At 44.2% G+C, this 15,816-nt stretch overlaps 1 protein-coding gene across 1 annotated transcript in view; it reads left to right on the top strand.

Moving 5' to 3' along the window:
- Positions 1 to 15,313, top strand: part of Slc23a2 (solute carrier family 23 member 2) — a 113,666-nt gene extending 98,353 nt beyond the window's left edge. Inside the window, exons 13-17 of the mRNA XM_026385813.2 lie at positions 434 to 539; positions 5,783 to 5,912; positions 6,711 to 6,848; positions 9,159 to 9,254; positions 10,642 to 15,313. Of these exons, the coding sequence (XP_026241598.1) occupies positions 434 to 539; positions 5,783 to 5,912; positions 6,711 to 6,848; positions 9,159 to 9,254; positions 10,642 to 10,874 (703 nt within the window). The 3' untranslated portion in view covers positions 10,875 to 15,313. The remainder of the gene's footprint in view (positions 1 to 433; positions 540 to 5,782; positions 5,913 to 6,710; positions 6,849 to 9,158; positions 9,255 to 10,641) is intronic.
- The last annotated feature ends 503 nt before the right edge of the window (positions 15,314 to 15,816 follow it).

Here is a 15,816-nt window from a genome sequence, read left to right on the forward strand (position 1 = left end):
ACCTGCTTGTGGATCGATTCTTTTAATAATTTCAGTGTTTACCAAATTTCAAAGTATTTTTTTTCTGAAGAAACTGGATTTTAATAGGAAAGAATCAGATTAGTAAGTTTTTACTTCAGTGGACAGGAAATGGCTTTATTGTCTGGCTAAAGTCTTTGTTTTCAATTGATTTCAAAACACCTGTGTCTAATGTGGGATTTTTTTTTTAGAAAGGGCCTTCTTAGAATCCATGAGCTCAGGGATCCTGTTGGAATACCAGTTCTGTTTCAGCAAGTCTGGGTAGGGCCTGGGATTCTTCATTTTAACCCCTCCTTCCCAGGAGGTGCAGAAGCTGTAGGTCTGTGGACCACATGTATGGGTTGCAAACATTTGAGCCTGTTTTCAGTGTTTCCCCATTGAATGTTTCTCTTTCCCCGATTCCTTTACATTTTAGGGGGATTTTCGTGGAGGGTCTCTCCTGTGTTCTCGATGGCATATTTGGTACTGGGAATGGCTCTACTTCATCCAGTCCCAACATTGGAGTTTTGGGAATTACGAAGGTACACATATTTTTCTAATTAAATGATCGGGGCCACTAAGCGTTTATTCTTTTCACCGGTTGGTTTGACCTCTGCGAGTTCCAACAAGAAGGGTTTGGGATTCTGAGATCATCTTCCTCCCACATCTCCTCTTTTCCCTTTGATGAGTCTCTGGAATGCCTGTTTGTTTGGAGGCAGGCCAGCTTTGGTAGGAGGAGCTTTGGTGGGAGACTCTCGGGTGCTGTCATTCATTCTCATGCAGTCTACAAATACGTATTGAGCAGGAACCTGTGCCTTACTGCTATTTTAGGTACTTGTGGGTACATCAGTCAATAGAAATGCGGGAGTTTGCATCCTAGCAAGACACCCATTAGTCAGCATAGCAAGTCAGTAAACAATAGTGTGTCAGCCAGGGAAGAGAAGAGGGGAGAACACGAGGTAGGGGACCAAGAGGAAGGGTTAGTAAGTGAAATAGGGTGATCAACCCAGGCCTCACCAAGAGAATGACCCTGAACGCGCACCTCCAGGATGGAGGAAGGGAGCCTGCAGATAATCTGAGGAAGGACATTCCAGGAAAGGGTGTGGCCCGTGCAGAACAGTCTTCGGGAAGTGGAAGGTTAGCACCAAGGCCAATGGGGGAAGAATACAGAAATGAAGAACAGGTAACACAGGGCCTGTTGGTGTCCATAGACACTGGTGTAGAAGAGGGCACTTTAGAGAGAAACTTGATCTGATTTTGACTGCAGTGTAGAGGTTAGACCATGGCAGGGTAGAAACAGGGGACCAGTTAGGGGCGTCAGTAGTTCTAAATGAGAGGTAATGCCACTCACCACAGAAAAATAAGTGCATTTTATGTTAAAGAAGTAATATCGTTTTCAAACTCCAGTGGCAGAATCCTCTTTCAAGTGAAATCTGATTTCGTGTCACAGTGAGTCATGAAGTTGAAGCAGAGCTTGAGTCCCAGTCCTACCCACTAGTTCTCCTCCCCACCGTACCCAACTCCACCCTAGCTAGACAACAGATTAGGAAACCTGGGACTGACCCACCCCAAAACTCCGTTTCCGAAAGAAGGATCCTGCTCCCAGGCCTTTCGACTTTATTGCTAGCAAATAAACTTTATATTCCGGTTGCCTTAGGCTAGAGTGCTGTTTGCCAGGATGTTGAGGAATACAGCTCAACTCACTGGCCCTTGAGTGTTCTGCAACTAGAGACTGTTAAAACTGGTTCCCCAAACCTAATGGCCTGCGTGAATCACAGGTCCCTTCATCTGAGAACTTGGGGGCAAGCCCAGAAGCCTTCGAGACCTGTTTGACCTCTGTGAAATTAGGCAGGAGTGAATTTCCAAAGAAATCTTCACCCTAGCTCCTTGTAAGATTCTATAATCAGATAAAAAGAAACCATATACTAAGTTCCACTAATCTTGATTACAAATCCAGGTGAGAAGGAGCTGTGCACACATGCAGGGTGCATGCTTGGCTTGTTAGTTGTTTTTCCCCCAAGTTGATAGGGCTGGGCCAGAGTTCAGCTTCAGGTGTACTGATGACCCCATCTGCTGCCCGTTGCTTTCAATGCATGGCATGGGAGAGGTGGCTGCCCAATGGGCACTTCCTATAGGGTTATTCCTGAGGTCCTGTTGCTGGCTGTGGTGAGAAGCAGGTGTGGAGCCCAAGGAACTGAGGGAAGGGTCTAATGGCCACAGAGTGGGGCATAAGCCATGTTTCTCCTGAGTGTTTGCTGCCATGAACATGTAACTGGTCCCTAATAAGAAGACAGCGGTAAAATTGTTATAGATGGAGGGCGACTCTTGGAAGAATTAACAGTTTAACTAGCCACCTCCCTTTCTGGACCCTTTTAAAACACATTACATAACTTAGCCAAGGTCACTAAAGGAAGCAAGCAAAGTATTGTTCTACATCATTACCAATGACTTAGGGAATTATTATCTTTATTAAAATTTGAATGGTGCCAGCTTATTCTGAAAAGGCACTCTGCCAGCACTTTTCAGTGAACTAATTGATGTTGTCCTGAATCCCTTTGCACCCAGACATCCAGGCTACTTTCCCAGGCAAAGGCTGCGTCAAGTCAGAGTCACAGTGTCAGCTCTGGAATCCAATTTGTGTTACCCTGAATCTCAAGACTCAATTCCAGGAAAAAGGGTACAGTTGAGGTCATTTCCCATCTCTATTTGAGTGGGAAGGTGAGACTTGCAGCTCAGGAATATCTGTGTGTCAAGCCCCACAGCCTATGGGAAGATCCTCACCTGGGAAAGGAGAAAGGAGGCTTGAGTTCTGTGCTATGACCTGCCCTTCATCCAGCTGGAGCCTTGGATAAGCCATTTCTCGGAGTAGAGTTCTGCTCTATAGTCCTAGGGTTACGTGTCTTGATCTGTGTTGTCCGGTGGGGTAGTCAGGAGCCATATCTGGCTGTGTAAGTTTAAACAAGTCAAAATTAAACACTGATTCCCCCAGTCGCACTGACCACGTCTAGACTCCCGATACCTTGTGGCTTAATGGCTACTGGACAGCACAGCTGAAGGATGTATCCACACTCAGTTCTACTGAACAGTACTGATCCAGACCATTGAACCAGACTCCTGTGGTATATAAAAGGATGGTCTGCAGCTTCCCCATAGGCTCTGCCTCCACTTCCTGGCAATTCTGTTATTGAATGTTATGTTCATTCAATTATTGCGTTCTCTATACATGGAATTGCTCACCTATCTTATTTAGAGTTGGGGTTACCTACCCTTGCTCTTCACTAAGTGCATTCCATGTCCGTCCTTCAGAGAGGCAGCACTACACGGTGGGGAGGCGCTTTGGACTCCAGCCATAGCTCCATTACTTAATCTCAATGTGACCATAGGCAAGTTTCATTACCTCTCTGGTCTCCACACCCTTGTTTCTGAAGGTGTTGGAATCAGTCACTGATGTAAAGCACTTAGCTCAGCCTTCTGGAGTGTAGCAGGTACACAGGAAGCTGTAGGTGCCCTCATTGGTGCTGTCTAGCCCTTGTTTTATTTCTAGGAACAGAGTAAACACTGTCTCTCTGGCTGTGGTATTCCTGGGAATTCACATATAGGCTAATCTCTCAGTTTGACAGTGAACTCTTACTCAGACCTCAAGATCATCTCCAAAAACTCTCCCAAACTCAAATTTCTTCCCTGCCACTGGACTGCCTCACAGTGGAACAGTGCAGTTATTTGATCACAAGCATGTGACTTATTCATCTTGTATCCACCTCTAGTGCGTGCTAGTCACATCCTCAAAATGTTTTCTGAAAATTGCATCATTTTGATGATAAGGTCCTTATCATGTAATCAGAGCCAGGCATGAGTCATTTTGTTCATTCAGCAATTTGTGTGGTCTTTCCCACTGTTTACTTGCTCTTTTGGGAGTGGGGAGGGGATGAATTGGGGTGGAAGTAACTGGAAGCCAGTGTCAGCTGTCCAACAGAGAGCCATCTTTTCACTCTTTTAGTGAAAGTTTAGGCTTTGATGCTTATCTAGCTGCCTCTGGATCCTTGAGGCTGCCAGGAGCTGGGGACTAGCACCATCTTCCACCATCTGTGCCACTAGTCACACATGCCTAATGAGTACTTAAAAGTGTGGCCAGTGCAAAGGAAGAATTTAAAGTTGAGTTTCATTTTAATTGATCTATATTTCATTAACCACCTCACTCTAAGTCATATGTAAAGCCCTGTGGGCACTCCCCCAAATGTTTCCAAGACCTTTTATACCTAATTTACAACCTCAGAGTGTAGTCTCCAGGGAGGAGACAAAGAATAGGGGCCACCAGTACAAGATTCTTGAGTCAGATCCCAGCAAGATACAGCCTCTAGAAAGCAGAGGCCAGGGTTAATAGGAAATAAGCTCATAACACAACTAGCGGAGAGGGGGCTCACCAACAGGTACAGCTTTGTTGAGAAGAGTCTGAGAAGTGTGCTTTATTTCCTATGCCCCAGAGGATTTAAGCAAGGGGCTGACATCCCCAAATCAGTGTGTTAGATCACTCTGTTTCGGTGGGTGAAGTAAGGACCAGGCACCATTCAGCTATTTCAGGCATATTATGTCATTTAATCCTTTAAGCAAAATCATAGGGTGTAGCTGCATAGAGTAAGGATCCTAAGACCCAGAGAGGCTGACTTGCCCAGTCATACATAGGTGGAGTGGGCATACACAATAGCTGTTGGGCTCGAAAATTCTGTACTCTTGGCCCTGAACCGTACCATCTCTCACAGATAATAACAGAGGTAGTTCCAGAAATGCTGGAATTGTGGTTTGTCTGGCTCAGGGAGAGAGGTAGGGAAGATGGAATTGAGGATGCAGTGCTTCTGATTGAGTTGACTAGGTAAAAGGTGGTACAAGGAAACCCAGGAAAGAACCAGAATGTAGCATCTGAGACCCCAGAGGATCATCCCAGCCAATGACCATGTGGGAAGTCATTGGAGACCCAAGACCTGAGCAAGGGTGACCCTGTTCAGGGAATGGAGAAGCAAAGGTTGGTCCCCAATCCCTGGGGCCACCTGCCCACAGTCAAGATGAGAAGACTCAGCGGAGGGGGAAGGGAGAATAGAGGAAGGATTGGAGATGGGAAGCTCTACTTGGGGGTGTCCTTATAGTAATTATGTTTGGAGTTCAATCACTGCTAGCTGAAGGTTTAACAAATAATCTAGGTTCTGCCTTGCCGTAGTCTGGCTGGGCACAAAATCACGAGCCACCACACACCTTGTAGATTCAAACAGCAATTCTTTATTCCCGAACTCACACTGGCACTCTACACACATTCTGGGGAAAATTCACGTTCTCAGCACGTGCTGAATCCCAAATACTCTGGGAGCGGGCGTGCCTGAGGCAGCAGGATACACCCTATTCCCAGCAGGGTACATATTAAACCTGGAACCGCCCTAAACCCAAGGAGCGGGATACTCCCTATTCCCAGCAGGATACACCCTAAACCTGGATCCGCCCTAATCCAGTAGGATCCTCCTTAAACCCGGATCCACCCTGGTCCTTGAGCAGGGTCACCTTTCTCAAACATACATGCAATGTCACTGCAAATGTCCAAGGCAAGTCCATTTCCACGAGTCCTTCCTCTAAGCAACATGGGGTACGCTGGCAAGGAAATTGTCATACCTACTTGGCTAATGGCTCTCAGCACTGCCTGAGGGTTCGTCACATTTGCCTTGGGCCCTGGGAGGCTGGGCTGGAAATCATGCTGTTAGAGGATGGCTGGCGAGCCCTTGTCTGCCCTCTGATGTGTTCACAGGTTGGCAGCCGCCGAGTGATCCAGTATGGCGCAGCACTCATGCTTGGGCTGGGCATGATTGGCAAGTTCAGCGCGCTCTTCGCATCCCTCCCGGACCCTGTTCTCGGAGCCCTCTTCTGCACTCTCTTTGGTAAAATTCTACCTCCTTAATAGTGGGTGTCCTCCCAGGCGCCTTTCATCACATTTGTTAATTTTTAATAAGATCATGATGTTTTTGCCAACTCCCTTTATTAAAATTGAAGATAACAATAAATTTCTATTTTAAAATATAAAAGATTATGTCTTTCAAACGGGGGTTGTGGCTCAATGGTAGAGCACTTGCCTGACACGTGTGAGGCACTGGGTTTGATCCTCGGCACCACATAAAAATAAAGAAAATAAAGGTATTGTGCCCATCTACAACTAAAAATATATTTTTTTAAAAAATTAAAGACTACATCACTCTCTGAGTTGAATTTACATTAAAGGTAGAGCCAGCAATTAGAAAATTATGCTACAAAAATTAATTAAGAATAGTCTGTTTAGTTAGAATTTCTAATTGATTTAGTTCAAATATTGTTCCTGTGAATGAACCATTTAAAACTGATCATTTTTAAAGGGCGCTCTGAATTTAATGGGTGCACTATTTGGTTACAGTAATCAGGGACATGACCAGATAATTTGAGTGTGTTCCCAATTTAGTTGATGTGTTTGTGTAGAGAAGGAACCAGTTCCCATCTCCATCTCCTTCATCTAAGGCAAATTAGTGTGATGTAGATGTTTTGGACCAGAGACAGAGTGGTCCCATTCCACCCCCAGGACTCCTCCTCTTACCGCCACTGTGCTGGTCTCCTGGTTTGTTTCTGATAGAGAAAGGACTGCCCTGAGTGACCCATCACCATGCTGCAGGTGAACTTAATGGAACCTGTGTCTGGTGTTTTCTCTCTAGGAATGATCACAGCCGTCGGCCTCTCTAACCTGCAGTTCATCGACTTAAATTCTTCCCGGAACTTATTTGTGCTTGGCTTCTCAATCTTCTTTGGGCTCGTCCTTCCGAGTTACCTCAGACAGAACCCTCTAGTCACAGGTAGGGAAAACAGGCCTTAAATCTCTGGGTGAGTGGGTGGCTGCATTCACAGCCGTTTTCCAGTAGGAAGAGGGCCTTGCGGCTTCAGTTGTGTTGCTGAACCTTCATCTTTGCATTTTCCTGAATCTCACTCACCCTGGGCCATTTCTTTGGAAGCCTGGGGCCTCTCACATAAGCCAACGTACACCTAACTGAAGGGAAGCTACGGTTTGTTTCTCTACCTGGACCCCCTAAGGGAGAATGCCTCTCTATAAAATCTTTTGATTTCTCAGACTAGTTCTGTATTAAGAGTTATAATTTCTTAGCCAGGTATAGTGGTGCATGCCATTTACTTGGGACACAGGGATAGGAGGATGTCAAGTTCAATGCCTAGCTGGGCAACTTAGGGAGACCCTGTCTTAAAATAAAAATTTAAAAATGGGCTGGGGCTCAGTGGTAGAGAACCCTTGGGTTCTATCTCCGGCACTGCAAAAAAGAAAAAAGGTGCGTAATTTCTTAAAACTCAACTTGATAGACTTTGAGATACATGTTTTCCTACTGGGATTGTGGCTATTTTCAATTTAAAATTAACCTTTGTAACTTCTATTTTTAATATCCTGATATCATGAAGAACGAACAAGGGAAAAACCATCTTAAGAAGTAGCTATTGCTACTGATATTTTAGCAAACTCACAGTTGAGAACCATTCTTTGTATGTTTTTAGGTGAAATTCCCATGTAAAATTAACCAATTTAAAATGGCATTTAATACATCCACAATGTTATGTGCAACCGCTACCTCTATCCAGTTTTCTAAAACTTGTCATCATGTCACAGTAAAACTCCATATTCCTTAAGCTGTTAACCTCCTCTCCCAGTTCCTGGCTCCACCAATCTGGCTTTTTCTGTCTCTGGGTTTACCCATTCTGTATATTTCATATAAATGGAATTGTACAATATATGACCTATTGTGTCTGTCTTTCACTTAGCATAATAGTTATTTCATTTTTTATGACTAACATGTATATGCCATAATTTGTTTATCCACTCACCCCTTAATGAGCATTTGTTTCCATGTTTTAGCTCTTGTGACCAGTGGTACACATGTATAAACACTTCTCATGTATGACTATTATTATGTTCTATATAATTGCATCAAACAGAATTAGCAAACACTGAACCACTGCTTCTGGGGGAATGTGGCCAGTAGTACTATAACTCATGTCTGAGTGAATCTTACCTGATACTCACCCAGACTTCTTGTACTGAGAAACACTGGACAGCACTTCAGCACAACACTTGGTGATCATTTTAAATCACAAAATCACCAAGGAAAAGCACAAAGTGTGATAAACATGGCTTTATAGAGACTACAGAAAGGAGATTTATTTAGAGGAGAATTGAAAAGTAGGGGTCACCTTGTTTGACTTCAGGTAGGAATATGTGTGTTGGGAACTCAGATTTTCCACTGTTGTGCATGCTCATGAGATGGCATGAGCACCAAGAGTGTTCATTTTGAGTTTACGGGTAAGTCTTAGTGCAATTCACAAACACAAAAACTGCAAATGATGAACATAGACTATATTTGTTAGGGTACCTGTTTTGAGTTCTTCTGGGTAGATATCCAAGAATTGAATTGCTGAGTCATATGGTAATTCTATATTTAACTTTTTGAGGAACTGCTGAACTGTTTTCCATGGTGACTGCACCATTTTACAATCCCATCAGCTATGTGTACACAGAATTCCTTTGTTCACATGCTCATCAACATTTATTTTCTGTTGAGGATCATCATGTTTTAAGTGTAGAACTTCCTAATAACAAGGATATCCTTGCTGTGTTTTACATTTTAATCTGTCACATTTCATGGGAGGATGTCTTTATTTTAAAAATCTATGGACAATTAGCAAGACCCTAAGCAACCCAAGGAGACCCTGTCTCTAAATAAAATATAAAAGGCTGGGGATGTGGCTCAGTGGTTAAGTGCCCCTGAGTTCAATCTCTGGTACCCCCCCCCAAAAAAAAAAAAACTATAAACAATGCTTTTATAGTGGCTTCATAGTTTGTTATAGGGTCAATGTCACTCTATTACGTTCATCTCCTATGCTCTACTGTTAGGACTTTTCCTTATGGAGGTATCGTTGGATTATTGTTGAAGTATTCATATTAGTTTAAAACATTAGTGGCAAAACTTTATTGATGTACAACTGGGAAATGTACACTTTCATATGCTGTAGACCTGACTGGCAGAGTCGTGCCCACCCACTACCCTTTCCTGAGTCAAGGGCAGGCTTGCAGTGATGACCTCATGATGGTTTCTTTCTTCTTCTAGGCATAACAGGAATTGATCAAGTGTTGAATGTCCTTCTTACAACGGCTATGTTTGTTGGAGGCTGTGTGGCCTTTATTTTGGACAACACCATCCCAGGTATGTGGTGTATATCGATCATGCTTACTACATGTGTGAGGGCTTTTTGTTGTTGTTGTTGTTTTGTTTTGTTTTTTGCCAAATGAAAACAAGAAGCAGAAGCTGGTTGTGGTGGCATGCACCTGTAGTCCCAAGCTACTTGGGAGGCTGAGGCAGGAGGAATTGCTTGAGCCTTGGAGTTTGAGGCCATCCTGGACAACGTAGTAAGACCCTGTTTCCAACATAAATAAAAAAGAATCAAGAAAAGTAAAACAGATCAAAAGCCATCATTTATTAGAATTGTCATCTACCTAGGCATGGTGAAACATGCCTATAATCATAACAACTCGGGAGACTGAGGCAGGAGGATCAAAAGTTCAAAGCCAGCCTCAGCATTTAGCAAGGCACACCCCTGGATTCAATCCCTGGTACCAAAAAGTTTAAAAAAGCAAAAAACTGCCTTCTAAAGCAGTTGAGATGATATGTGAATCTATTTTTGTTAATAAGTTGATTGACTTTGGGTCTCTCCACTGTGGCTTCCATGGACTCACAGACTCATTGGTACACTCTTGAGTTGCTGGTTACAGCCTGTGATACCTCTTCCCCGGTCCCTGTTCTTTAAATGAATTATTCCTAAGGCGAACTTTCAGCCCACTACCGAAGGATGGTAGGCAAGGGCTGAGATCCGCAAGGCCAGGTCAGTGATGAGACATAAGAAAACAGCTGTCCCTGCAGCATAGGAGCCCTCATGGGTAAGTGGTCCTTCAGGAGAACTAGGCAATAGACTTGCTGGGATGTGGTCCCACCTGGAGCCTTCTCAGTGTCCTAGAGATGGCTTCTACATGCTGCCTTCAAGGAAGAATGATGTAATGCTGCCTGATGTTCTACCGAGGGAACCCCCAAGCAGTCTCTTGATTGAAGCATTTTGGAGAAGGATTGTTTTAAGGGGGGAAATTGCAAAGTCTTTAAGCCCAATACAAGGCTGGTGTACCCCACTCCATACCATACCTAAAATAGAGCAAAGCAGTATAAAATTTAGGTGTGTATAGTACTGACACTGAGGCCAAGGAAAGGTGTAATGTGGCTTGGGCCAGACTTTAGCCATCAACATCAACAATGTGGGTCATGCAGCAGGTCAGGGACACATAAAGACATCAGGAGGTCACTTAAATGTGGTGCAAGAGGGATAAGGAGGGGCTGGTGGTTCTTAGGCTTCGAGTCTGGGCACCTGGAGAACTGAGTACATTCAACTTCTCTGCTGTCATCCAGGCAGGTTTGATCTCTAGCACGGTGTTTGTGCGCATGCGCGCACACATGTGTAAATAAAATCTTGAGTCTCATTCCTGACAGAAGAGTTCAAACTAAGCATTCCTTTGTTTTATCTGTTGTGTGCATGTGTGTGTGACAGGTACCCCAGAGGAAAGAGGAATCAGGAAATGGAAGAAGGGTGTGAGCAAAGGGAACAAGTCACTCGATGGCATGGAATCCTACAATTTGCCATTTGGCATGAACATTATTAAAAAATACAGATGCTTCAGCTACCTACCCATCAGCCCAACCTTTGCAGGTTACACGTGGAAAGGCTTCGGGAAGAATGAAAATAGCCGGAGTTCAGACGAAGACTCACAGGCCACAGTATAGCCCTAGCTGTGCCCTGTGGCTTGGCCGCAGTGAGGCAGTATCTGTAGTTCCTTACTGAGAAACAAGAAGTAAAGTATATGTTTGTATATCTACATTTACATCCTGCACCCCAGAGCTGAGACAGGTTGCACATTGCTTTTCTGTTGTGGGTAGTGATTTGTGTCTAATATGGTGTCTCACCTATGTCCTTATTTAAGCCCTTGACCTCTTGCCCCTTGAGAGTGTCCATTGCTGGCCATGGTCACTGAACTTGAAATTCCAGTTCTCCTGTGGGAATAGATGTGTGAAATCTGCAGCCGTTCCTCTTCCTTCCTCGCAGTCCTCTCCAGTCCCTGTTGCTGGCTTTTCTACAGGCAGCCTCCAGGGTCCGGGGGTTTTTTGTCTCAGAAGCACTTGGACCCACTTTTTCTGCACTTGACCTTACCCTGTACCTTCAGAGACCTCCTGTGGCCAAGGGACATGAGTGTCCTTGCATTATCACAGTTGCCTGGTCAAGTGAGATTCTCTTGTCCCTGATACTCCTGTAGGGGGCTCTTGACCTGACTGACCCAGATGTGGGCATGCTTAACATCTTTGTTCAATAATACAGATATTGAACCAACTCTGTTCAGGGGATCAAAAGGAAGGGAAAGGACCCTGAAGTCAATATTATCCTCAACTGTCCCTTCTCCCTGCCACTCTGTGGCCAGCACATTTCATACTGGCCTCTTCTAGTGGCTGAGACACCCTATTTGGCATTTGTCACTACTGGCTGGTGTGATGGGTACAGAGTGCCACACAGGGGCACCAGTCAGATACGTCTGTGGGCGTCTTGGCTCTCCTGTCATGTGGATGTTACTGTTGCGCGCGTCTGTAATTACGAGGTTTTATTCCTATTTAATGTTTTTGACTATAGCAGATTTTCGAAATCCAGTGTTTTTCCATTTGACCTTCTTCCCTTGCATCCTACTACTTGTCCTGCACCCCCCTATCCCCATTAAGAAAAGAACCAGCATTGTAAAGCTGTGGATACCATCAGGGAAGCTTGTTGTAACGGCTGTTAAGGCCAGTAACCATTGTTGTGGTTGTGTTTTGTATTGCTTGATACCATGAAAGTGTAAATACTGTTATAATGCCTAATCTATTTATCAAAACTGACTACTGGACCAGAGCCCAGAAAACATGGGTCAAGTTACACGTGAATTTGTTTTGTGAAGAAGGGAAGTTGGGACAGGTAACAAACAGAACCCCCATATTGAACGGTCCATCATCCTGATAAATTCATTCTTCTGTTGCAAGTCATTTTTGGCAGTCGTGGCTTAAGGAGACTTGAAGGGTTGTCATAGTACTTGTCCACTGGATCTTGATTTTACAGAAGGGAAGGTTAGATTCCTTAGCCAGATATTGCCTTATTTATGTTGTTGCAGAAGACCGTGAGAAAAGAACCTAGCAGGCTCCCTCTGTTAAGAGTTCTATTTTATAACACTAAATTCTTTCTGACAAAATGACTTCTGTTGGATTCAGTTTGAAGTTTTTCAGCCAAAGGAAAAGCCTGAGACATGAAGTAGTGACCTTGGTTCATGAGATTCTGCCTCTCACGTGGTCATTGACCTGGCTGAGCTTTGGGTGGCAGTGGGTGTTCCTGTTTCCCACAGTACAGTGTGGTTCTTGGTGGCCTGGTGTCCACAAGGTGCATTTCTGTGCCCTCAGCCCCCAGGCTGACTTGATTTCACCACATTATGAGGTCTTTGGTTGCCACTATAGCCCTCTTGACTCTGGAAGTTTTGGGCTTCAAGAACACCTCAGAGCCACTGCCTTGTTTTGCCAAAATCTTACTGCAGATTGAGTAAAGATCTTAGATTCTAAACTGCATTTAATTTTTGTATTTAAAAAAAAATGTTTATTCAGTGCATATTTACTTTAGAAGCACACTGGTTAATGGTTCCCATCACTCTTACCTTGGTAAGCCCCCGAGCCGGACGGCTCTCCTGCACTACGTTTCCCTAATATTCCTGTTTTTCTCAATATCGCCCAACTTCTCTGCTTTGAAAAATGGGGAGAACTGCTAAATATGTCATTTTCAGAATCCTAGCTCTCTAAGGTAAGTCGCAGCAGCATATGTCCAAGGAAAGCCATCAGAACCATTGATGATTCACACACATTTCCCTTCAGCTTGACTGGGCACTAGGCATCTCCCCTCCTGGTGAGTTCCACTCGGGGTGTGGACCTCTGAACACCTCATTGGGCCAGATTATATTGTGATGCTTCAACTCTGTTGGTCTGGGGGGGAAGGTCCTCAGCAAGCATCCACATGCCCACACTTGCCATGGGAGACAGTTTCCACCCTCCTTCTTCCATTGAGGCCAGCTCTGATGTTCTAAGGAAGGAGAGAGGCAACAGGTGGTGGGAGAAAAAAAGAGTAGCTAGATCAGATGCCCCCAGTGAGTCTGGTAGTTTCTGCACAGCCTTGAGTGATTGGAGTTCCTTCATCACTAGTAAATCTTGCACATAGAATGCGTAAGTATGCAAACCATTTTAGGAAGTAGTCCTCCTGCTAGCAAATGTGTCACAGAATGAAAGTCTGTAATTGAAAGGAATAGGGATATATTTTTCTGCTTGAAACCCTGCCATACCTGAAGGGGAGTTTTTGAATACAGTGGTCACCTATGTTCTGTGCCTGGTATCCTTCTCGTGCACATTTGTTGGCCTGCATCGTGGGGCTGTGCACTGCTGTGCTTCATTTTGCCAATAGAATGTTAACGGAGTATTTTAGATGTGCATGTTCTTGTAGGGCGTTCAGTCTCTTAACTTTGCAGTGACCACCTGTCCACCATTTTCACCTGCCTGGGTCCCTGAAGGAAGGCATTTGTGTTGGCCATGGAAGATAGAAATAGCATTTAACAGATAGGAGATGCTGACAGATTCACAAATGGGGAGACCCCTCCACAGGTCCAGAAAATACTGGGGAATGGCTCCAGTCTTTGTGATTTCATTCTCATTAGGGAGTTAAACTTAGATTCATGGATACATTTGTTTTCAGAATCTTCCTTTTTCCAGTGTTAACTTTTAGTTTCTTGGGATTGATTAAGGCAAGAGAAGTGGCTTTACCAGACCAGCTAAAATGAAGCATCTCGGGTCCCGATGGTTTCCTATTTTCATGGTAACAAATTCACATGCAAAATTTGCTTTATACTGTAGAATACTGACTTTCACGACAACTTGGTTTATGCATGAATCTCGCAGTATTTCCATATAGTAAAGTAACATTTCTGCCCAGGATAATAGTCACAGTTTTCCAGGGAGGGAATGATATAATTTTCATGACAATGTCATGTGCTGATAGAATTTCTCCATTGATGAATCTCTAGTATTGTGTGTATACTTTATTTACCCGTATGTATATTTTATGACCATGAGCTAAGTTGTAATTTCTTTCATTCACATCCCTGCTGAGATATTGATAACTAGCAACTTAGTTTTAAAGTTGGCAAGTCCAATCTTCAGTAATACCAGTGCCACAAGAACAGACAGGCCAGACAGAAGGTGAATAAGGAGCAGTGGCAGAAGCCTCATTCCATCTGGCCGGAGGAGAGTTGGTATCGGCAGGTGGTTGTGCTTGGGCTGTACACTTGGCTGCAGGCCTGGGGTGGCCTGGGATGGGTCGGCGTGAGGGCCTACTGTGCACACCCAGCCACACCCAGGCAGCTCCCATGCCTGAGTGTTCACACAACTCCCATCTCCAGGAAACTGACCCTTGGCTTCAGAGAAGAAGCTGGGGTTTCACATGCTGCATGTTGTCCTCTGTCCCCTGTGATCTGGACACAGAGAATAGGACATCTCCCACCCTCTCCTCCTCCTACAGTCAGAACCCGAGTAGTGCAAGAAGGCTGCCCGTGTCGCCAGTTTTCAGCTTCCACCGCTGGGTCCCTGCAGCCCCCACAGCCCGGCAGTGCTGGCCTCCGTCAGCAGCCTCGCAGACATTCCCGTCCCTTCAGGTTGCTGTTGACTGTGCCTCTTCATCACTCTGACATCCAGCGTCCGTAGAATTGCTGTATGTAGTTCCAGGCACTTTGGACACCCTTACCAGCATTGCCACCCAACTGACAGTTCAGACAAACACCCTTTTCTGTTCGTTCCTAACAACCTTTGTTTGACACATTAATAAATTTCTGACTGTTCTTAAAACAGTGGAGATGCCTCTATTTTCCTTGAGTTTTTGTGACTGACTTTGCCTATATACCTTTCTGGGATTTTGTTTGTTTTTTTATTTTGCATACCGAGGGTATTTGGGGTGGGGTTGTTTTTTGAGATGTGTAATTCTTTTATGGAGTTTTTAAAAAAGAATTTTCATATTGTTTTTTCTAACATGGCTTCATTAAACGTTTAAGTATTTTAAAAATATGTAATATTTGGACCAGATGTTGTGAATAATAGTAGAGATAAAGCTATTTTATTCTGTATTTTTAAAACTGTTCCGTACAAATAAAAGCTCTCCTGGATGCCGTTTTGCTGTTTGCATGCCTCCTCCTTTGGCCAGTGTTTAAGAAAATTGTAATTTGTTAAAAGCCATCACCGAGGCAAGAAAAATCAGCTTATAAGAAATTCAGTTTAGCCAGGCGTGGTGCCAAACACTTATAATCCCAGCTACTTGGGGCTGAAGCAGGAGGACCACCGGTTCAAGGCCAGCCTTGGCCACTTAGCAAGACAGGCTCAAAAGACAGGCTGGAGATGTGCTAAGGGGTAGAGTGCCCCTGGGTTCCATCTCCAGTACCTCCCCACCAAAAATCTTATCATTTTTTTCTCTATTGGTTTCCTTCTGCAATTCTGACTTTTCCATTTATACTGCATCTCTTAGATCTGTTTTATATACTGTCACTCATTTTCTCTTTCCATTTCCTCAAAAGAGTCTGGAAGAATTTCCAGAGCAATTATCTGAATCACCAACTGGGGTTTATAGAATTCC

The sequence above is a fragment of the Urocitellus parryii genome, chromosome 6 (genome assembly GCF_045843805.1).
Source record: "Urocitellus parryii isolate mUroPar1 chromosome 6, mUroPar1.hap1, whole genome shotgun sequence".
Classification (NCBI taxonomy): domain Eukaryota; kingdom Metazoa; phylum Chordata; class Mammalia; order Rodentia; family Sciuridae; genus Urocitellus; species Urocitellus parryii.